This window comes from Mustela nigripes, chromosome 3 (genome assembly GCF_022355385.1).
Source record: "Mustela nigripes isolate SB6536 chromosome 3, MUSNIG.SB6536, whole genome shotgun sequence".
Lineage (NCBI taxonomy): Eukaryota > Metazoa > Chordata > Mammalia > Carnivora > Mustelidae > Mustela > Mustela nigripes.
The window spans coordinates 194,620,511-194,643,489 of NC_081559.1; the positions used below are offsets into that span (position 1 = coordinate 194,620,511).

The following is a 22,979-nucleotide window of genomic DNA, read 5'->3' on the forward strand; positions in this document are numbered from 1 at the left end:
AGCAGGGGGATGAGGGTTTGGGGGGCGGGCGCACGTCCCGAGCACCTTCCAGGGGTCAAGACCAATCACGCCCTTTAGACGTGAAGTTCTTAAACTTTCATATTATCTCTGGAGTTGGGAAATAAAAAATACTTCCACACCTACAGCACGTGATAATCACAGATCACAGAGCTCTCCAGTACGGGTGAAGTACCGAGGACAGACGAGGCCCCCGAATGGCCTGAGCACGTCCCAGCCAACTTCCGACCGGAGCTCACGGCACGAGACAGACGGCCCAGCACTGGCCAGGCCGGGGCGGGGGGCGCCCACCGATCCCTGCTCCTGCCCAGCACCGAGGATTAGAAAACAAACCAAATGACCCTCTCTCGCCTGCAGAGCTCTGGAGGGAAAATCCACAGGGAGCCGCCACCCCGTCCCGCCCCGTGCAGAGCAACTGCGTGACTTGGGTTTCCTCAGGTGCCACCCAGCTCCACTGGGCCGAACATGCAGTTCCAAAATTCTGAACTAGAATGAAATGAGCCTTTCCAGAAGGGCCCTTGCTCTGGAGTGTGCACACCGGGGCGACCATGAGAGCTGATCTGCGGGGAAGGGAAGGCCGTTTACGTTTGGTGGCTGGCGGGCCGGCGGGTCACATTGCAGACACGGTACTTCCTCTTCATCTGCCCACAGTGCGTTATCTCCACCTTTAGACCTGGGGACACAGAGCAGTGGGGCCTCAGGGTCAAGACCCACCCCAGCCCAGAGCACCACCCCCTCCAAGCACCAGCTGTCCTGGGAGCCACGCCCACAGACCCAAGGAGGGGAGGGGGCTCTGGGGCAGCTGCTTGGCTACACTGGCCCCAAGGGGAGGACCCCTGCGCGGGGGCCCATCGCACCCCCAGGGCCACCTTCTGCCCCAGAAATGCCAAGGCCAGCGGCTCGCCACTATTCTTAAAGATAAAAGTCACTACGTTGGCTCAGAGAGACTTTGTGCTTTCTCCAGGATTATTTTTAGCAACGGGTACTTCTGACAGCCTTTTGAAAGCCCTCTGAGGACAGGTGTGGAGGAGAGTGGGTGACAGGTGCCAGCCAGCCAGAGGGGCCTGAGCCGGGCCACCACACCCGGGCCGTGTCTCCCTGAGGGGTGAGCTGGCGGGTGGGGACAGATGCTGCCGGGGATGTGAGGCCGGAGAACAACAAGGCACAGAAGCGTGCGCTACGGGCTCTCTGGTCCGGGAGTCCAGGGACGTGCAGGCCACCAGTCACCGACTCGCCTCCGTGGAGAGCCATTTACTCAGAACATCACTGTTGCCGAGCTGTGACATGGCTTGGCTCGTCTCTGTGGGAATTCATCGGACGGCTGACTGTGCTCGCCACCTCCTCCCCAGCAGGAGCTCAGGAAGGGCAGCGAGGGGGGAGAGTCGGGGCCACACGTGCGAGACAGGGACCCACCTTTGATTTCTTTGGTAAACTTGACCCTTTGGGAATCTGTCAGAGGTTTCTGTTGTTCTTCAATACTTTTAAAATCCAAAACTTCACAAACAAACTCGATTACCGGCTGTGCCTTATAAAACGCAGTTGCTGAGACTGTCATTGGGAACAAAAGAAAAGCAAGGGGTGAGGTGAGGTGTGTCCCCAGCAGGCCGGCCGCCTGGCCTCTGCTCCCCGCCATCCCCGGGGTGCACCTCCGGGTCCTGTGGTTGGGACAGCACGAGCAGGGGCCGCCCCATACTCCTTCTGCTCGGGACCCAAAGATAAAGCTGCCCTCTGAGACTCAGAAGCCTTAAGATGAAACTCCGCCAGACCCCAAGAGCCATAACCGGGGACCCTCTGAGGTTTCCCGTTCCTGACGTGATGCAACTCCGAGACTCCCGAGAGGGCAGCGCACCCCGAGCCCGGAGGAGACCAGCCGGGAGGCACCAGAGCAGGCTGGCCCCCAGCCAGCTACCCAGTGCTCCTGCCAACCAGGCAGCAACATGAGAAGGTGAGACAGAGGGCGGGCCTGGCGCGGGGAAGCCCTGCCTGCTGGACATGGGCAGCAGGATCTGGGAACGAGTCAGGCACGCCGGCCCGTCTCAGCATCCAGAGCGCCAGTCTCTGGAGGGGGCCCTGCAGGCGGCTCTGAGGCTCACGTCTCACAAGCAGGAGAGGAAGGCCGCTGTGACACGGCATCTGCGGCTTGGACGGAGGCCACGTTTGGGAATGGCCACACAGGCGTTTCCCCGGATCTCAGCCCCTCGGCAACGCTCCAACCCCGTCCCCTGACGACAGAGACAGGGGCTTTGCTTACCATCAATATTTAACATCATTTTCCAAAGAGAAGGTCGGACGGACTGATGGAAGCCAAACCACACTTCCCGGCCCCCGCCAAGGGGGTTGGAGCAGCCCTCGGACGCCGTGAAGAAGGAGCGGCCCACAGGGGTGTACCTGAAACAAGAGCCCTCGTGGGGTCAGACAGGACAGGCGGACACCAAGTCCGCTCATCGTGACAGCCAGCAGGCCCGCGCACAGGTACCCACGGTTCTGCCAGTTTCCTCCGAACCGAACCAGGTCCCCGAGCGGCGTGTGGCAGGTGTCCGTGGCGGACACTGAGGAACACTGCTGGAGGCACGGCCTCGGAGACCCAGGGCCTCGGCGGCTTCCTCCCTCGAGTGGGTCTCCCGCTCCTCCCCCCGTGGCATCGGACCCCAGGCACGGGCTCTGGCCGCGCAGGCCCTGGGGCGCACGGTGTGTCCCCGGCTCTGGCTCGTGCTTCTGAGCCTCCCCTGCTCATCGACTAGGGCTTCTCTGCACACAGCACCTCACGTCTTTCTCGGGCAGTGCACTGCAGGGACAGCTGGAAGGAGCGTCCACCCGAGGCGGCCGGACCGAAGCAGCCCCGGGCCCAGGGAGCCCGGCTGCCCTGTCTAGGACCGTGTCGGGACATGGCACCCAGCATCTAGTGGCCGCTGTGGCCAGCATCTAGTGGCCGCTCCACGCGGCCTCTCTGCAGGGCAGGGGCTCAATGTGTGTGTGTGGGGGGGTGAGGGGTGCAGCCTCCCAGGCGGGACGGCGAGGTGGACATGTGGGAAGACCTGCAGGCCTTCAGGGCCCCGCTGCCCCCAGGGCACAGAGAGCAGGAGGCCCAGTGCGTGAGGCAGACGCCTTAGTGCGGCAGCGCCGGTGATGCCTGGACCCCGGGACGTGCCTTACAGAGGATCCAAAAGAAAGATGCGTCTTTGGGGGCTCGTGTTATCCACCCCGGGCTGCACTATCCACCAGACTGTGGAGACGGTCCTTTCTCTTCCTTACACGTTACTCCTGCCACTTTTTCTAATATTTCTCCAAAATGAACGGAGACGTTCCTCCTGATTCTAAAAGTAACACGGTAATTAATTCAAAACTCAGAAAACAAAAATCACAATGATTTCTGCCACTTGTTTGAAGATCGCGTTCAACACTGTGAACTGCCTTTTCCAGATTTATTTTATCCTCACCCACCTGCCTTCCTGCCGACAGATGCTCCGAGCAGAAAGAGATTATATCCTGGAGGCCGGGGGAAGGTCCCTGCACGAGGGACACCCGCCAGCTATCTGGTCACCCCCACCCAAGTCTGGAGACTGAGAACCCCGGGGTCCCTTTAAAATCCAACAAGGCATCCCAGAGCACCTTCTCTCACTACAAAAGAACAAAGGGAGCTCCCCCTCCCCTCAAATCTTCGAGCCTTGTCGCTCTGAGGTCAGCATGGACTCATGTCTCTGGTCATTGGTTCATTCAAACGGTTCCCAAAGCCCTGGCAGGTGCCCCACACAAGGAAAGAGCAGGTGGTCCCAGGTCAGAACACCAAGGTCTGCGCGTGGCCAAGTGGCCTGGCTCCCTTGAGGCTGTGACACGGGGACTAGTGCAGCCCTGCCATGGGGTTGAGCACGAGCCCTCCAAGCGTCCATGCACCCTCTGTCCCGGGAAGTCCAAGTGCAGCCGTCTGTGGGAGAAGAGCCGCCCCGTGGAATAAGCCAGCAGTCTGAAGCACTGTGTCGCCCACGGTCCCTGCCTCCGCGCGGTGGGCACACTGCCAGGTGGGCACTGGGATCAGCCTACTAGTCCCAGTCCTACGCATGGGCGCCACGGACACACCGCGCTCACGGTATCGGCAAGGGAAGGAGCACAAGTGAGCACAGGACGGGCAGGCAGGCCAATTTTTTGTACCAGGTTGAGCATTCTGGTGATTTCTTTTTTTTCCCCTCAAAGTAATCTCTGCCCAACGTGGGGCTCGAACTCACATCCCTGAGATCAGGAGTCACATGCTCTACTGACTGATCTGGCGAAGGGCCCCTGGTGATTTTTATATTAAAAGTGTTTCATGTTAGTAGCGCAATGATCTTCATCACAGAAACCCGGAACTACCACCACCCCGACTCCCAAATCCCAGTCATCCCTGCACAGGACCTCACCCCCTCCAGGTCACGCTCCGGGCCGGAGGCAGACGCTCTGCTTCCTTGGTCCTCACCTCATGGACGGCAAATGCCTCATGACCACATCCAGGGCCTGGATCGTCTCAAAGGGGACGCTGGGCAGCCGCCCCGAAAGTGCATCGTGTAACGCCTGTAGGCTCACGCAGGACACCCACTTGATGGACACCTTGAAGATGCGGTCCTTCCCTTCTCCGGGCAGCGTGACCTCCAGCTCCACCTGCCGGGACGGGCAGAGCACATGTTACTCACGCAGCTTCTGGAACATGGCTGGGCTGCGGAATTCAGCCCGTCCTCTACCCGACCAGGCTCACACAGGCGCTGTGACTGATGCGGGGCCGGGGACCACAGCCTGGCCCCGCACACAGAGGCAGCCCAGAGCAAGGCAGCAAGAGGCATGCCCTGAGGCGGCACCACCAGTGTGGGGCACCCCAGACCGGGCGGGGGTCGGAGAGTTGCTTCCTGGTGGAACTGAAGGTGCTGCAGTGGGTCTGGGGGTTCCCATTTTCTGGGTCCCTTAAGAGTCCACTAGCTCAGTTCGCAGTGAAGAGATCAGGAACCAAACGCCTTCTCGGAACAGAGGTGTGGTAAAGCCAACGGCCCAGCGCTAACACCCGCGCCTCCAGATGGGTCTGCGCCCGCCGACGGCGAAGCCTCCGCTTTCTAACCAAACAGGGTCACAGCGAAATGTGGGAACATCGGTCTCTGAACAGGGAATGCGGGTGGCGGGGACCCGTGCCAGGCTCTTTCCCGACGTTCCCGGGTGCTGTTCTACGAGACCAGCTGATCCCAAGGGCACCGGCACCTCCAGGAACAAAACACGCAGAGAAAAAAAGCTTCAACTACGAGACCCATCAGAATCCCCTGAGAAGAAATTAAAACGCTCTGCCAAGCCTCAGAACGCTTGCCACAACAGTGCTCAACGGTCTCCCCCAGCTCTGTCCGAAGACTCTGCTGTGGTAGCGGAAACAGTCTCTTCTGGTGCCTCCCAGGACGCCAGCCACTGCCCCGATGCGGCCACTGAGCACTTGAAACGTGGACAGTGTGGCCGAGGGACTGAGTTTCCAGCTTGTTAACTTTTCCTGAATCCACACTGACACGGTCACGTGTGGCCAGCGACTGGCGTCCTGACAGAGGTCGGGAGCCTGCCCCAATGACCCACTCCCTGAAGCAGACAGCCTCCACCCGGCTGTGAAGCGCCCCTCGCTCCCCCTCACCCCACCCCTCACCCCACCCCTGCCTGGCTCCTCGAGCGCCCGGACCCACCTCTGCCCCATCACTCACGCTCCCGCAGCTCACTGGCCGGTCATCGGAGTATGTCCCCAACATACGGCCAACACAGACCCCACCTAGGGATCAAACATTCTGAATCCTGAAACTAGTATTTATGGCACGTCTAATTTGACAGGTCACGGATTCTATCTACTTTATCCTTAAACATCCAAAGATCCCAGTAGAGGAGACGTGATTCACCACTTCTTATACATAAAAATACAGAGGCTCAAACTGAAGGTCCAACCCGCTCCCCATGCTACCGGGGCCTGTCACCTCAAGGGGAAGCACGACACAAATGCACCTCCCCGGGCCCCCCAAGCCTGCAAGTCCCAGAAGGAAGAGGGTCCACCCTACAGCCCGCAGGCAATGCCCTACCCCTGCGGGTGCCAGGCAAACTCCAAACTCTGGCCTAGGAGCCCCATCCAGGGGAAGCGTGGGGGCCGGACCAGGCTCCTCCCCAGCCTCCCCCCGACAACAGGCTGCAGGCCACTCCCCACTCCCGAGGAGCACCTCCCCTCACGCACTCACAACAGTCAGAGTCACTAGAGCCGAGAGTCGCAAGCCGATCCCGTGCACTGAAGTCACCTGCATGCACGTGTCCCGGAGGACACCTGCCTAGCAGCGCTAGGAGTGCCGCCACGCCTGCAGCCACTCCCCAGCCGTGGCCCACAGCCCAGCGCGGGGACAGCTGAGAGAGAGAAGAGACGCCTGCGGGCCCAGGGACCTCAGGACAGAGCAGCGAGTGGCTGCTCCAAGCCACAGAAGGACAGTGTGGCAGGGCCCCTTCCAGAAGGAAATGATAGAGGTTATGGCTGCACACACGGCTGCTAAAACCGAAGACTAGGACCCCGATGAGCTGTCACCTCATGCCTGTCCCAATGGCCGGAATCCAAATGGTACAAATAGGAAGTGTTGGTGAGGATGCGGAGAAACGGGCCATGCTGGGCACCGCTGGCAGGAACGCAGCCGCCGCGGGACACAGCACGGAGGGTCCTCAAAGAGTGGACGGCAGGAGTTCCCACGTGATGCGACCCGGCAACGCCACTACGGGAGACGCGCCCGGGAAAACGGAAACACGAACCGGAAGAAACACGCGTGTCCCTGCACGGGTCACAGCGTTCTCTCCAACAGCCACACGGGAGGGCAGCACGGGCACCGGCCGACGGGGTCGCAGGACGCGGGCTGCGTGTGACGGACAGTGCTCGGTCGTCAGGGAGCAGGGCGGCTTGCCGTCTGACACCGCGGGCAGGCCCCAGAGCACATCATGCCAAGTGAAACAGACAAACACCACATGATTTTATTTATATCTGGAATTTAAAAAACAAAACGAACAGAAAAACAGGAAGACTTTTGTAAATCCCAAGAACAAACCAGTGGTCCTGAGAGGGGAGGGGTGGGGGGCCGGGCTAAACGAACGAGGGGAGGAGGGGTGCACGCGTCCGGGCAGCGAAGTCCGTCCCGGGGGTGCCCGGCACAGCCCCGGGAGTGCGGTCAGTCCCGTTCAGGACGCCGTGCGGCAACCACGATCGTCATGGGGAGCATTTCGTAACGCACGCAGCTGTCCAAGTGCTTTGTCGTACACCTGAAACCCGGTCACGGGCGTGTCCACCACACTGCAGCCGCAAATGGCAGTCTGAGCCTGCCCAGCGCCCTGCCGCTCCGGTCCTGCAGGACTGCGACCGGCAGCCACTACGGGAAGAGCCACGCCGGGGCTCAGGCGGCGGGAGAGCCTGTCCTTAAGGAGAGGAGAGTCTGGCCTCCAGCACAAACGAGGTATTTAGGAAGTAATGAGGCCTTCAGATAAACAAACCCAACTTTTCTTTGCAAGAAAGGCACCGCCATACCATTTTGCCACGTCAATTAAGAAAATGTGAAAAAAAGTTAAAAAGCAGTAATTACATGAGGTGATGAACATGTTAATTATAACTTAATTGTGGTGATCATTCCACAACGTACAGACATATCACATCATCCCAGACTTTAAATACAAGCAGTTTCATCTGCCGATTACACCTCCATAAAGCTGGGGAGACGCCTCCACGAGCCAACGGGGGCGGGGCAGGCAGCCGTATGTTCCTTCAGCAAAAGACACTTCTACCATGTTTCAGTGGGTTCCAGCCTGGCCTCCTCTTGGCCCCACATGAGGTAGAACGAGGTCCAGGCCCCGCAAGTCTCTGCTGGGCTCGGTGCCTCAAGAGGCTGGCCAGCAGGCCTATGTGACAGCTTCGGGACAGAGATGGCTTCACAGGACAGGGCAGCATTGGCCTCCAGCTGTGATACAAGGCTGAGGACATCCTCTGTCGGTCTGGGCTGCCAGCGGGCAGAGTCCGTCCACACACCAGGATACTTCGATTTCTGAACAAGCCGCAGTTTTCGGACCCAACGACACAGCAGTCCAAGGCCACTGGCTGGAGGTGGGGGACGCAGGGGCTCCTGGCTCTGGGACCTTCCAGGGCCTGACTGGGGCAGGTGGCTCCATCGGGCTCCCCGGCTGCACCCTGGCCTGGAGGAAGGGGAGCCTGCTGTGAAACTCAACCTCTCCAGATAGACCAAAGCCGCACTCTCCAAGTCGCTGGGCCGACAGAGTCCGAGATGCCGTGGGGAGAGTCCCTGCTGGCTCCACGCCCCACAGGAAGCAACAGAGAAAAACTGGATGGACGAAACAAGCGTGCTCTCGTCCACAGCGCGGCTGTCGTGAGGCCGGGCCCCGTGAGCTCACTGACACCTGTTCCGGGAAAGAGGCAGCCCAGGCAGAGCCCTGGGGCTGGCCACCTCCCACGGAGCCTGCACAGCCACTCCGTGGGCCACGCAGGTCCCACTGTGGGTGAGCTGTGTGCAGGGAGCTGATACGGAAGGCCCTCTGTGACCACCGGTGGCCAGTCTCCTCAGAAAGCCACTTGTTCCTCCCAATCACTTTGGACAAAATCGCAGTCCTTCCTCATTCATCTTTGAGGGGTGTGGGGACTCGGTTACCCTCCCCAGGGGGACCACAGGGACAGCAAGGGGCTACTCTGCCAGCTGTTAGCTGCACCTGCTCAGCACCTCTGACCTAGGCCAACTGGTTTCTCGGTGCGGGGACAGGCACCATGGCTTGACAGGAGGGACCCCCAGCCCTAAGAAGCACAACAGCTCCAAAGAGCAGAAGGGCTGACCCTTCACCTGGACGCGGCCCAAGGAAGGGACCTGCCGGATGGTTCCCCGCCTCCATGGGCTCCGCCTTCAACCCTACTGAGCCTCGGAGCCAGCGCAGAAGCCCCAGCACCTGCTCAGGTGAGCGGGCTTGCGCTCACTGCCCCGGCCGGATGTGGGGCCCAACGCGGAGCAGGCGGGAGCACAAGCCATGCGTCCATGCGCCCTCCCTTCCCTGCAGGGAGCTGTGCCCCTGGCCTGGCGTGTCACTGCCTTCTAGGAAGCAGACACTCCCGCTTTCCCTGAATAAACAGAGGGCGATGGGAGCCACCAGAAGCTGAAGACCCAGAGAGGGGCCCAAGGCCAGAACCAGTGATGGGAACAAACAACACAGATTCTGATCTTGCAAATCACGCTGTTACTGCAAAGCGGGCCTGCGAGTAAACCCCAAAGTGGATCAACTCTGACAACTTCCTCAGTCTCGGCTTCTCACTTGTGAGGAGCTGGTCTGGCCGTGGCACCAGCCCCCCAAAGGGCTGGAGTTACGGAGCATGGGCGACTGAGCCCGGGGAAGGCTGCATTACAGGCACCGCCGCCTGTGAGTAAGGGCCACGGGCCACGCCTTGTGCGCAGACCTGGACGGGGCCCCCGCAGCCCCCTCTGGCCGCCCACAGACACAGGCGAAGGCGCAGTAAAGGGTTATCTCTGACTACAGAAGTGCTCACTGCGCAAAGAAAAACACTTTACAAAAAAAAAAGAGTAAAAGAAACAACAAGAGACGATTTGCTACAAGAGTGAGTTCATGGAGCAGGAAAAGGGCCACGTTGTATGCACTCTCACACAGAAGAGATTAACGTCCAGGTATCCCAGCGGTTGGACAGAAACTGAAAAATGACATGCAGCAGTGGCCTGGGGCAGGGTCTCCCTGCTGATGGCTGAACCCACAGGAGAGAGCGTGGAGGACGCACCCCGACCTCTCCGACGGCCAACCACACCACCCGTCTCTGCTGGGTGTGTCGTCCTTGTGACTCGACACCCTGACGGCTCAAAGTTTGATCCGGGACCAGCCATAAGGGCATCACGCAAGGCTGCTTTTTAGAAATGCAGACTCCCATTCCCCCTGGTTGGGCATCAGGGCCACAAGCAGCTCATCACTAGGGGAGATCCTGCTCCCGGCAGGGCTCGCTGAGTCCTCACAGGAACCCCGGGAAACATCTCTCTTTCATAGACACAGCACTCAGGGTTTTAAGATGTCTCAGCCCAGGTCCCACCCCTGGGACAGGGCAACGCGAGGCCCGATTCAACCCAGAGCCTGGTCCACCTCTGCAGCGACAAGTTTTAAATCCGAACGCTGTAGGATTCCCCCACCCCTTCTGAAGGAGAAATGTTCCTATGCCCCGCCTAGTGTCTAATTATAAATGTGTACAGATAAACTGTGAATAAACTCCTTCTGCTTTTTTTCTTATACGACTTTAAACAAAAACAAATGTGCAAATTAAAAACTTCACAATCAATACATTCCAAACGTACCAGCAGGTTTCTTCACAAGGCACAATCCCAACTCCACGGACAGGCAAAGGGTCCCAGGACGCCCTTGAATTCAGAATGTCAGTGTTGGCCAGCCCTGCCGTGCCCACTTTTATCTCGGGGTCCCCCTGAGACCAGCTGGCAAGGAGTCCTTATCACTGCGCAGCCTCCCCCTGCCGTTACGTACTTCACGGGTATCAGAGCACGACCAAGTCCAAGTGGCGCTGCCGGATGCCAAAACCCCCCACTCTCCCGGCAAGTCAGACGTGCACAAGGAGCTGAGTCACGTCAAGATTAACAAAAGAACAGAAAAGTAAAACCATGTAATGCCCATGGGGAACCCGCAACTTGCTGGCCAGCAGCTTGAGTCTCTAAGCGCCGAGCTGCACTCCCTCCCAGGGACGCGGGGGCTGGAGCTGCTAACTGGGCAGGTCGCTCTCAAAGGTAATCGTCTTTACCGCTCTCGTTGGGAGCTGTAAGTCATTAGGTTGTTTCTCTGCTGTGCTGTTTCTAGAGTCTGCGTGAAGCTCGTGTCTGACCCGAGCTTTACTCTTCTTCTATTAATAAACACAACCTGTTACCGTCCCAGACCAGCCCAGTTGTTGGAAGACGTGCCAAGAAGTGACAACTTCTAGGCAGAAATCGTATGACTCTTTAAGTAAAGCCGTGACAACAAAAACAATCAGAAAAGGTGACATTTTCATGCAAGCAGGGTCTGTGGTGATTAATGATCAGTGATTATCAGGCAGGAGAACACTGGCTGCCACTGGGTCCCACCGCCGCCATCACACACATCCTGGCCCCGCGAACGTGCTCTCCACAGGTCTCTACAGTCCCGCCATGCGACCTGGGCTCCGGTCTGAGGGCGCCGCGCCTGCGTGTGCGGGGGGGTGTGTAGCTCCACAAAGCTCTCGGCTCCTGTCTCTGCACCTGGCCGAGCCCCTGACCCAGGAGAGCACAAGACAGGGAAGGACGTTTCTCCGGGTCTCAGCGTGAAACACCAGCAACCGGCCACCCCTTCCTCCCAGGTGACCGAGCAGATGACAACACGTTTGAATTTTACTTCACTGCACATCGTCCGACCCAAACTCATGCCCATAAACGTACCTTATCCCTCCCGATCGGAAGGGGCATTGCTGTGTACAGATTCTTTCTTCCATCAAACACTGGTTTCCGATCCCCGAAGATCTGTGTTTTAAAGTGCTGGACCATATGTTCCACTATTTCCCTGAAACAGGACAGAATTCAGGCAAAATGTCAATAAAATCAGAGAAACGCACACAAGGACAACAGTCGTCTAGCGCCGGTCTGTGAGCAATTTGGTAAGACCTGTGGCTCCTTTCAGCACGATGACTTTCAACACTCTTCTGTACGGACTCCGGTGGGTGGACGCTCCCTCGGCCAGTGGGACACGGGAGCGCCGTCCCATGCCGGGCGCCTGCACACCACGCCTGCCACATGACACACGTGCCCTCAACTTCTGGGGGTCCCGTTCCCCAAGCTGGGGGTCCGGACACCACGTGCTCTGCGGGTGACTTGCAGGACACTCTCCGGGACCTCCCACGAGAGCGGACCCCACCCCTCCCTGGTCGACACGGGGGGCTGGCTTGGCCGTGCTCTTGCTCTGTCACTGTAAAGTCCAAAGATGCCCCACGCCCGTGTTTCCGAGGTCTGTGTGACTCGCTTGGCCTTCGGTGCTCCTGGGATCGGCTGTAAGCACGCACCCTGGGTGCCACTACCCCAGAACAAACACCCTAACCTCGCCTTAAAGCCCAGCGGCAGCCTGACCTAAGGGGACGGTCATGACTGCATAGCCATGAGCACGAAACAGGGTCTTTGTTGCGACGGGACTCAGATGCCGGTGCCGCGCGTTCCCTGGGCTTCATAGTGGCAGAAGTCCCGCAAACACACAGGAACCCCCCTGTTGCGGGGCTCTGGAAGCACTGACCTGTGGGCCCCCCGTGACCGCTGTGCCTCGCCGTCCACAGCAGAAAGACGCGCAGAAACACACTGAATGGCCAGAGACAGCTCAAATGTCCTGCCGGCTCCTTCTCGGGGGAGAGTGACGCCCCACCCCAGGCTTCCTCCCAAAGCGCCCCATTCAGCACCCTCTGTAGGCATTTCAGGGTGGTTTTGAGGCCTTCTGCTTTAACTCCCCAAATACGTGACTCTTCTTTCACACAAAGCCTCATAAAATACAGACAGGAAAGGCCGTGATACCGGCCCGGGATGGGCTCCACATCTGAGTCACCGTCAGCAGCTCGTGGGCTGTGGGAATGAGGGGGACTCCGGCAGCCGGCTGAGGGGAGGAAGAGGACGTCCAAGAAACTGCCCTCCGCAGGGGACATCTGATCTCAGCCTAGTTCTAAGATCTTTCTCTGGGACAGGGCTTTGGACATCTCTCAGGAAGCAAGAATTCATTCCATTCCTTTGCCAGAATATGAGGACCGCTGGCCTACGAAGGCTTTCCTTATCCAGACCGGCTTTGCCCAGCCGACCTTCAACCGTGCTAGTCCTGGCAGCTCAGTCTCCAGGGATCCGGCCAACCCTGCCCCAACACCAGGCCCCTAAGAGATGCCCGGGGCAAAAAGAGCCTTGGGGCATCTTCTCTGATGGTTCCACCAAGAGCGCACCAGGCCTCCGACTCCTATGGGCATCTTCTCTGATGGTTCCACCAAGAGCGCACCAGGCCTCTGACTCCTATGGGAGACACTAGTGTCTCCTAGCTGGCCCGGCCCTGTAGCCACCGTGCGGTCTCTCCCCGCATCTCCACATACTGCTCTGGGCCATCATCAGAGAGACGTGGTCTCCAGACCACCGCTCTCCAAGCGTTGAAGACCCCCCCTTCTCGGTCAAGGAGTCCCTGTCCACTCAAGTCCCAGAGAGCCGTATGGAGAGCTCCACTCACACCTGAAGAGCAAGTCGTCCGACTGACTCAAGTTTATCCTGGGCGGAAGACAGAGGACCATGGGCGAATGTCACCAATGAACACGGATGGAGAAATGAAGTGCAGGTGACCAGGGGCGGGGCGCCGACCCTCCCCACAACCCGCACAGGCAGCGCAGCCCTCCCCAACGTACCTGCGCACGGCAGCTACTGACCGACCGCGGATCGAGGCCGGTCAGCACGCATTTCATACACTGTCTCTACTGTAGGCTGTATTCTTACAATAAAGTGAGCCAGAGAGAAGAAAATGTCATTAAGAAAATCATGAGGGGGCGCCTGGGTGGCTCAGTGGGTTAAGCCGCTGCCTTCGGCTCAGGTCATGATCTCAGGGTCCTACATCGGCTCTCTGCTCAGCAGGGAGCCTGCTTCCTCCTCTCTCTCTGCCTGCCTCTCTGCCTGCTTGTGATCTCTCTCTGTCAAATAAATAAATAAAATCTTAAAAAAAAAAAAAAGAAAATCATGAGGAAAGAAAATATGATTACTTTCAGTACCGCATTTATTGAAAAAAAAAAAAAACCCACATGTACGTGGACATGTGCAGTTCAAGCCATGCTGTCCAGGGTCCACTGTATTAACAAGATGAGTCCAGCGACTTGTGAAAAATGACATGAGTCCATGCCGGGCAGATGTCAGGAATTAAAGGTCGAACCTAATGAGACAAAAGTAACCAACACAAACCGTATGACACACGTCACATAAAAATCTACAGCAGCAACATGTCCAGAAGAAAACCCAGGAGAAAAAAATCTCTAATGACCTTGGGGACAGACAGAGATTTCTTAGAATACAAACAGTATGAACTGCAAGAAAATAAAAAAGAAAATAAAAATAAATTCAAAAACATCATCAAAATTAAAACTTTCACTCTTTAAAAGCTACAGTTACAAAAAAGACAAGACAAGACACCAGGAGTAAATATTCAAGAAACACACTCAGGTGTCTGACAGAGGACACGCACACACGGCGTGTTTTTTAAAAATTCTCGGGACTCAGTAGCACAAACAAGCGAACCCTAAACAGTGGGCACGGCCAAGAACAGACACGCTGAAGACGCTGCTACGGAGATGGCCCGGAAGCGCACAGAAAGACGCTCCTCACTGGGCAAGAGGAAAACACTCACAAAACCAGCCGCAGAGCCCACCACGCACCCGCGGGATCCACCTTGACAGACCGCCCAGACCGGCTCGGTGAAGGCCAGCCTGCTCCACAGATCCGCCCGGGGCTGCTGTGAGCCGAGCAACAACCCGGCCACTTTGGGGGGGGGGGAAGCTGGCCGCTTCTCAGAAAGGTCAGTGTCCATTCACCACGCCACCTCGTAACCCAGCAGTCACAGAAGAGAAAGGAAGACACACAACTACGTCAATGCTCAAATGCAAACGTGTGTCGCAGTCCCACACTGGAACCGACTCATATGTCCGTCAACTGGTAGAGAGACGAATCGGGGCCCAAGGTTACGACAGGACATCGTGGGCACTGCTAGTGCCAACACACTGGCTGCGGGTTAGAAATATGCCTGGGAAGGAGAATGATACCAAACGGCACTACCGCAAGATTACGTTTGTAGGAGACTCTCTCGAAGGCACGTCACTGGTCGCCTCTAGACACGGGGTGGGGGACTCACTGAAAGGGGCAGGGAGGAGTTCTGGGGAGTCCGAACGTCCCACGCCGCGATCAAGGTGGCTGTTCCACGTGTATGCATGGTTTTTGTTTTTGTTTTTTTAAAAGATTTTATTTATTTATTTGACAGAGAAAGATTGCAAGTAGGCAGAGAGGCAGGCGGGGGTTGGGGAGAAGCAGGCTCCCCGCTGAGCAGAGAGCCCAGTGTAGGACCCTGAGACCATGACCTGAGCCGAAGGCAGAAGCTTTAATCCACTGAGCCACCCAGGCGCCCCATAGGCACAGATTTTTTAAAGCTCACTAACTCAAAACTAAAAAGGGATGCATTTTGTTGTATATAAATGTATCTCAATAAATTTATGTTTTAAAAATCAAAATGTAAAAACGTTTTTAATTATGATTACTTCAAAGATGTAGGAAAAGCATGACTAAAATTCAACACACGTTCACTATTTTTTTTTTAAGTTAGCAAACTAGGAACAGATGGAGGACATTCATCTGGTGGAGCACTCCAGGATTCACATCCAAAGCGGGGCCACAGACCACAGGCACCACAGAAGGGTGAGAACGGAGAAGGACTGTAAAGAGGAAAACCCCTTACTGGTGGACCTTAGTGCTATGCTTGTTGAAAACCCAGACAAACCTGCAGGCAGGTGCAGAGTTCCTGCCTTTCTATCCGTGGAACCGCAGGGCCCCGCACACCGTGGACATCCATGAACACACAGAAACGCACGCACACGCTTGCCCCCAGTACCGAGTCTCTATTCATTCACTCACTCACTCACTCACTCACTCATCTGTTCGCACTCTCGGGCAGATGGTGGGCAGGGGAGGAGCTCGTGGACAAGGCTGATCATGCCTGAAACCCAGGAAGCCCAGTCTCATGCTGCAGGGCCACGAGGGAAGGGCCGGGGAATCCAGTATTCACGGCCCTCGGTTGAAGCCCAAGCCACGTGAATCTTTGGTCTCTACGAACGCCTGCTGCCCTATATTGAGTCCAATACCTGGCACAACAGTGCCACTCCACATGCCGAACAGTGGGCTCTTCTGTGGCCGGAGTCACACCCCGTGCGCTCCGAACTGCCAGCTCCTGGCCGAGTGTGGCGCACAGCCGGGGCTCAGTAAATATTTGGGGAAAGAAGGAAGCTGTTCAACCACTGCGGGAGTGAGTCATCCTGACATGCTACCAAGGAGCCCTGTGTGGGGGACCAGTCGTCCAGAACCTTGACCACCATACAGACGAGAGAAGACCCCAATTATTCCCCGTTCTGCTCCCTCCCACACCTCCGTGGCTGACTCTCACGGCAGGGAAGGGGCTGTCACCTTGTACGATCTGGCAAAACATCAACAGGGATGGCACCACTTCATTTCGAGGCCAGGACGCCCACTCTCTGTGAGACAGCACGCCCCTTCCCTCGTTAACACGGACCGGCTCCCTCTGGCTTGCCGGTGACTCACCTTCCTTCCTTCCTGCTTCTCGGTCTCTCTCTCTCTGTTCTACCAGCGGGAAACAGAGGAGCATACAACTTGCCAGGTCAGGACCACCTTCTCAGCTCTCCTCCCTCTCGGGGAGCTTTGTACTAGCCCTCAATGAACTTGGCTTTGCTTCCCACAAAAACAAAAACAAAAATGAAACAAGCAAGAAACCAAAAAACACTAACAAAACAAAACCCAAAACCCCAAAAAACAACTTGCCATTTCAGTCCGTTACACGCATGGCTCGGCAGCACGAGGGATGTTCACGCTGCTGTGCAACCGTCACCACGGTCCATCTCCACGACCGTCTGATGCCTCAGGGGTAGGTCTGCCCCCATTAAACACGAGTCCCAGGGACCCGACTTGACTAGCTGCTCCTTGGCAACTGCTGGAACACTTCTCAGCGGAGCCACCTGGGCACGTGCGACTTGGTTTCCCGTGTTCAGGCCGGCCTTCCTACCATGTCTGGTCCTGGACTGCATGAGTCTGGCTCGGGCGACAGACACCACGACTGAGCATAAACTTGGGGCTACGCTCCTGACATCACTTAGAAGGCAACAGCCCCTAAAGACGATCTGCGCTCACTCTGCAGACCCCTAATGGGCTCGTCTCTTACAGAATGGTCCCCGTAATAAAATGTCTGCCAGACACGACACACGCACAACCCACTTAGCCCTCACACAGCCTCAGAGGTGGCCTCTGTCCTCGCCACTGATGCCCAAGGATGCAGCCACATGCAGGCACAAGCTACTAAGTGCCAGCAGCAAGATGCGAGACCGCCTGGCAGTATCTGGAACATGTTTGCTGAGCCAAACAGGCTGGCACACTTCCTATTTGCTTTTTAATCCTTTTGTCATAATTCTGGGCAAGTTTTCTTTAAAAAAAAAAAAAAATGTAGTCTTGGGGACCCCGGGGGGCTCAGTTAGTTAAGCAGCCCACTCTTGATTCTGGGTCAGGTCATGATCTCAGGCTTGTGAGATCAGGTCCAGCACTCAGTGGGAAGCCTGCGAAAGATTCCTGCCCCCCGCTGTCGTGTGCTCGGCAATCTTTTCTTGATTCCTAACTACACAGGTTTTGCGTTTAATGACATCTTCACTGTCAATTTCAAATACAGATAATGCTGGAAATCTGCCTGGACCACCTCCTCATCTCAAGCCTCTTCTCAGAAGTGATCTGTTCATTTTCAAATCTGTGTATTTACAGAAATACCCAGGTACATAAAAAGAAATACAATGTATCATTCTTTTTCAGACATATGGCATCACACACATGGTCTGGAGCTTGCTGTGTTCCTTCTAAGTGTCTCTGAGAGGGGCCCTTGTCACTAGATACAAAGTAGCCATCAAGTATAGAAAGAGACACATTATTGTATCACGTGCTCTGACTCATATTAACCAACCACTTACAACCTGGCTGTCTGTGCTTCCGGACTGGGAGCGCTGTGTCACTGTTGCCTACAGTGTCACTTGTCTACAGCTATGTGGTACTATGCAGAACTCACTTAACCATCCCTCCTGACTGACATGGGGATGGCTTCTCTTTCTTTCCATCACAATGTGAGACATACTCATACATCTCTTTGGGATAAATACTTAGAAGAAAGGATACATACACATACTATTTTCACTTTAACGTACGGACTGTCCTCAAAAATCTTGACCAAGGGACCCCTCCAGAGGGCAGCACCCGAGGTAAACAGCAGGCCACAAACAGCCCAGCCACACTGCAGCCCCCTGCCCACGCCCACCCCGCAGAGGGCTCACCCCTGCAGTGTTCTCTCGACAGAGCTGGAGAGGAACAAGGGCAGGACGGTCAGAGGGCAAGGAGCCATCCTGCCTGCCGTGCTCTGAGCAGAGCGCTCGAATTCTGACCCACTGCCAAGGTTTCCCAGTGCCGGCGGCAAGGCCCACACACCCCGGCCCAGTGCTGTGCTCTGGCTACTCTGTGAGACCATCTCTGTGTCCAGAGGGATACGGAAGCGTCTGGAGAAGAGGTACCTTGCCTTATACTGAATCCCTCCCACAGCAGCCACTTGGTGGTGCACGGTGACGGAGGGTGTGGCCCGAGAAGGAGGGCCCACTAGCAAGAACCCACAGTGACGTGTCACATAGGACATGGACGGCAGTTTTTGCTCAGCTTTGCACCAAAGCTTTAGGGTTGAACTTACTACCATCTACCATGTGCACTGCACAAGGTTTTGGGAACTCAGAGTTAAGACACTGTCCTTGCTGTAACAGAGGCTGTAGCGTGGAAGGAGAAACAGGTAAGGAGACGGATGTTAAGGACTGTCTTGCCTGTCACTCGCAGGGGACGGAGCGCAGCGAGCTCTGTGCTTTCTCTGTCTTCCTGATCTACGCAGAGGCTCCCTCCAGCAGCAGCTCGGCCTCCGAGGACCAGATGCCGGTGGGACTCTCTTCCCCACGAAGGGCACGGACTGTGTTCTCTCTTGCCCATGCTGCACCCCCGCTGGCACAGTACCCACCTCAGGAGTGGGGGTTTCATAAATGTGGCTGGTCAGACTGCCGGCAGAGTTGGGAGAGGGAGGGTTAACCCAGAGTGCCAGCAGGTGTGTTTTGGTAACAGGAAAACTTTACTTCCAACATCTTTCTATGCTATTTTGATGGATAACAATTTTGAGATTGGACCTTAGCCAGAGTCCATCACGAGCCGCAGTGAAATAAAGACTCCTGAACGCTCACACATCTCACTAGGCCGCAGTTCCCAGCCTGGCTCAAAACCCAGGGGAGAAGCAGGCTTGCTAGTAAACGGGCTGGCCGCGGCCACAGAAATGCAGCTCCAACCCCATCTTTATTACTTACTGTTTGACTTGAGGGAATTTCCAAACACTGGGTCACTTTATTATTTTTTTTAATTATTAAAAAAAGTTGGGCACCTGGGTGGCTCAGTAGGTTAAGCCGCTGCCTTCGGCTCAGGTCATGATCTCAGGGTCCTGGGATCGAGTCCCGCATCAGGCTCTCTGCTCAGCAGGGAGCCTGCTTCCCCCTCTCTCTCTCTCTCTGCCTGCCTCTCTGCCTACTTGTGATCTCTCTCTGTCAAATAAATAAATAAAATCTTTAAAAAAATTATTTAAAAAAGTTGTTATTCTAATACAAGTTATATTTATAATTAGGGTTACATTTGGTGGTGTGACAAGTTTGGTACATTTTATTATCTCCACATGGCACAAGGTTTACATTTTAGATTTTTGTCAAGATATCCTGATTACAATGGCAACATGAGGCATGAGGATTACAGTGCCATCATCAAGCTGGTTCTTGTGAGACTCTCATGCTGCCCTGACATGAGAGCCTCCGCTTCTACTTCTCTCTGCTCTACCTGCCGAACCTCTTTGGAAACACACAGATTATCAACTTAGTCATTCTGAACTCTATTCTGCAGACACCTCTGTATTTCTTCATCTCTATCACTTTTTAAAGCTATTTTTAATATACCTGTTGTCTCAAAGGTTTTCTTCAATTTTGTTGCAAGCAAGGAAGTCATATTATTTCTGCTTTTCCCAGGAGGCAATTGAGTACTTTCTTCTAGCATGGATGACTGTGACCCTGCAATTGCACTCCTGGGTATTTACCCCAAAGAGACAGATGGAGTGAAAAGAAGGGCCATCTGTACCCCAATGTTTATAGCAGCAATGGCCATGGTCGCCAAACTGTGGAAAGAACCAAGACGCCCTTCAACAGACGAATGGATAAGGAAGATGTGGTCCACATACACTATGGAGTATGATGCCTCCATCAGAAAGGACGAATACCCAACTTCTGTAGCAACATGGACGGGACTGGAAGAGATGATGCTGAGTGAAATAAGTCAAGCAGAGAGAGTCAATTATCATATGGTTTCACTTATTTGTGGAGCATAACAAATAGCATGGAGGACAAGGGGAGATGGAGAGGAGAAGCGAGTTGGGGGAAACTGGAAGGGGAGGTGAACCATGAGAGACTATGGACTCTGAAAAACAATCTGAGGGGTTTGAAGGGGCGGAGGTGGGAGGTTGGGGTACCAGGTGGTGGGTATTAGAGAGGGCACGGATTGCATGGAGCACTGGGTGTGGTGAAAAAATAATGAATACTGTTATGCTGAAAATAAATAAATTTAATTTTAAAAAAAAGAAGAATATATGGACCACAAGTAGGAGGACTGTGAAGTAGAGAGGCACCACTGAGGCAAAACACCACTGACAGCCTAGGCCCTCAGAGGCAGTGCCACAATACAGACCCATTCATGATGAGCAGATCTCACTGTGGATAACTGGGTCACTCTAGAAACTTGTTGATGGAACTACAAGGATATGGCAGTACACTCAGGTAAAGATATCAAATTTTAATCCCCAAAAGCCTTTTTCTGTTGCCGATGACAAAGTCTGAGTCATGTCTCCTTCATGAAAAAAAATAAAATAAAATAAACCAATACCCCCCAATCTTGTTTGAAAGGAGCCCAACTGCTCACACCAATAAAAAGCCCAGAAGATGTGTGGCTTCTCCGTGCCTTCCCCCACCTCTCAGAGTACATCTCAATCACAGGCCCACACAAGTGTCTGGCTCAGGGAAGCTCGGCATCGGCCACGGCCACGGGTGGACAGTCTCACAGCGCTTCCAGCTGGAAGACCGTCACTGAAGAAGCTGCTGAAACCAGCTGTCCCCAATGTTTTTCTCCAGAGACACGTGTTTTTCCTAAGTGGGTATTTTCAAGGTTCTCATGTCTTTGTCACGTGCTGTCTCTTTGGGACAGACACTCAGCAGTAGACCTGGCAGATCAAAAGGCAAGCGCCCTCTTTATTTTAATACTCCCACTAAATCACCTTCTGAAGAACCTGGCCTGGGACCCTGGGCGGGCTCAGCTGGTAGTGCACACAACTCGCTCTAAAAGTCAGGATTATGAGTTCAAGCCCTACACTGGGCATGGAGCCTACCTAAAAAATTTAAAAATAAGGAGCCTGGACCAATGCATATTGGTCACACTGGGCAAATCCAAGTGTTTATTTTTTTTATTTTTCTTTTCATTAAGATAGTAGTTTTGTTTTTTTTTAAATTTAAATCCAATTAGCCAACAAATAGTACATCATTAATTTCAGACACAGCGCTCAATGACTCATCAGTGGCACAGAACACCCAGTGCTCACCAATCACGCGCCTTCTTTCACGCCCGTCACCCAGTGGCCCCATCCCGCAGCCACCTCCCCTCCAGCAGCCCTCAGTTTGTTTCCCAGAGTCGAGAGTCTCTCATGGTTTGGTCTCCCTCTCTGATTCCTTTCCGCTATGATAATTGTCTTTCTGTCTGACATTTCATTTAGCATAATACCTTTCAGTTCCCTACCCGTCGATGTAAATGGTAGGCATTCATCCTTTCTGATGGCTGAGTAATGCCCCACTGTGTATATGGACCACATCTTCTCTATCCATTCATCTGTTGAGGGCATCTCCATTCCTTCCACTGTTTGGCGACCATGGCCATTGCTGCTATGAACACTGGGGTGCACGTGCCCCCTTGTTTCACTACATCTGTATCTTTGGGGTAAATACCCACACTGTTTAGCTTTATAGATAAGGGAAATGAATCCCCCATTCTTTCTCTTAAAAAGACTGTAATCAGGAAAAAAATACGGCAGCAAAGAGCACTTCATACAGCACCAGCACAAACTGGGCAACCAATCTGAGTTTGCAAACTACAACTGAGAATTCTGTCTCTGACCATGACAAAGTAATTAGTCCTAGACTTATCCTTCTACCCTCACTACGAAACTACAGAAAATAGAGGACAGCTACTTCTGGCCCAGAAACAGGCGGCTCAAAGACTGACTAATGAGGCATGGAGAACTCATGAGGTAAGCCACATATCCGCTCGGCCTGGGAGCAGTTTCCAAACTACAGCACGGGGGAAAGGAGCAGCGGAGAGCCGCAGTCTCACTGCACTGGAGAGATGGGGGCAGAGTCTGGATCTGCAAAAAAGGCAGGAATATGTGGAACAAGGTACCAGAGAAGCAGCAGCCAGACTCCCTCAATGTAACGTATATAAGGTTCAGGAATGGCAAAAATTTACTGTGTGTGTAAATAAGCAAAAAGGGTGATGTTAGGAATCAAAGGAAAAACCTGTCGATAGAAACAGATCCCGAAAAGAGCCACATGTTGTAAAGAGCGGACAAGGACGGCTGTGATCCATGCGCTACTACTGTAAGGACACTCGAGGTCATTAAGAAGAAGATGGGGACAACGAGTGAACAGACGGGGAGTCTCAGCAGAGAACGTAAACTATGAAAAGGAACCAAATGCAAAACCTAGAACTCAGAAGTACAGCATCTAAATGCCAAGTATTAGATGATTACCATACAAGACTAGATACAACAACAAAAAGCAGAGAGGGTCAAGAGATCTTGAAGACAGATCAATAAGGATTATCCAAACTGAAAACAGAGAGGAAAAAGACGTTTTTAAAAATCATAGTTTCAATGACAATATAAAAATGGCCTAAGATACACGTAACTGCAATCCCATAGAGGAGAAAATGGGGCAGAAAAAATATTTTAAGAAATGATAGCCAACATTTCACCCAAATTTCATGAAAGATAAT

At 54.6% G+C, this 22,979-nt stretch overlaps 1 protein-coding gene across 3 annotated transcripts in view; it reads right to left on the bottom strand.

The window, feature by feature from the left end:
• The window catches only part of AGO2 (argonaute RISC catalytic component 2), a 97,287-nt gene that overhangs the window by 19,515 nt on the left and 54,793 nt on the right, over window positions 1–22,979 (bottom strand). For all 3 annotated transcript variants that reach the window (XM_059395215.1, XM_059395214.1, XM_059395216.1), the window contains 5 exons: window positions 11,466–11,586; window positions 4,466–4,647; window positions 2,270–2,406; window positions 1,432–1,566; window positions 604–691 (listed from right to left, as the gene is read on the bottom strand). In XM_059395215.1, coding sequence (XP_059251198.1) covers window positions 604–691; window positions 1,432–1,566; window positions 2,270–2,406; window positions 4,466–4,647; window positions 11,466–11,586 — 663 coding nt within the window. The remainder of the gene's footprint in view (window positions 1–603; window positions 692–1,431; window positions 1,567–2,269; window positions 2,407–4,465; window positions 4,648–11,465; window positions 11,587–22,979) is intronic.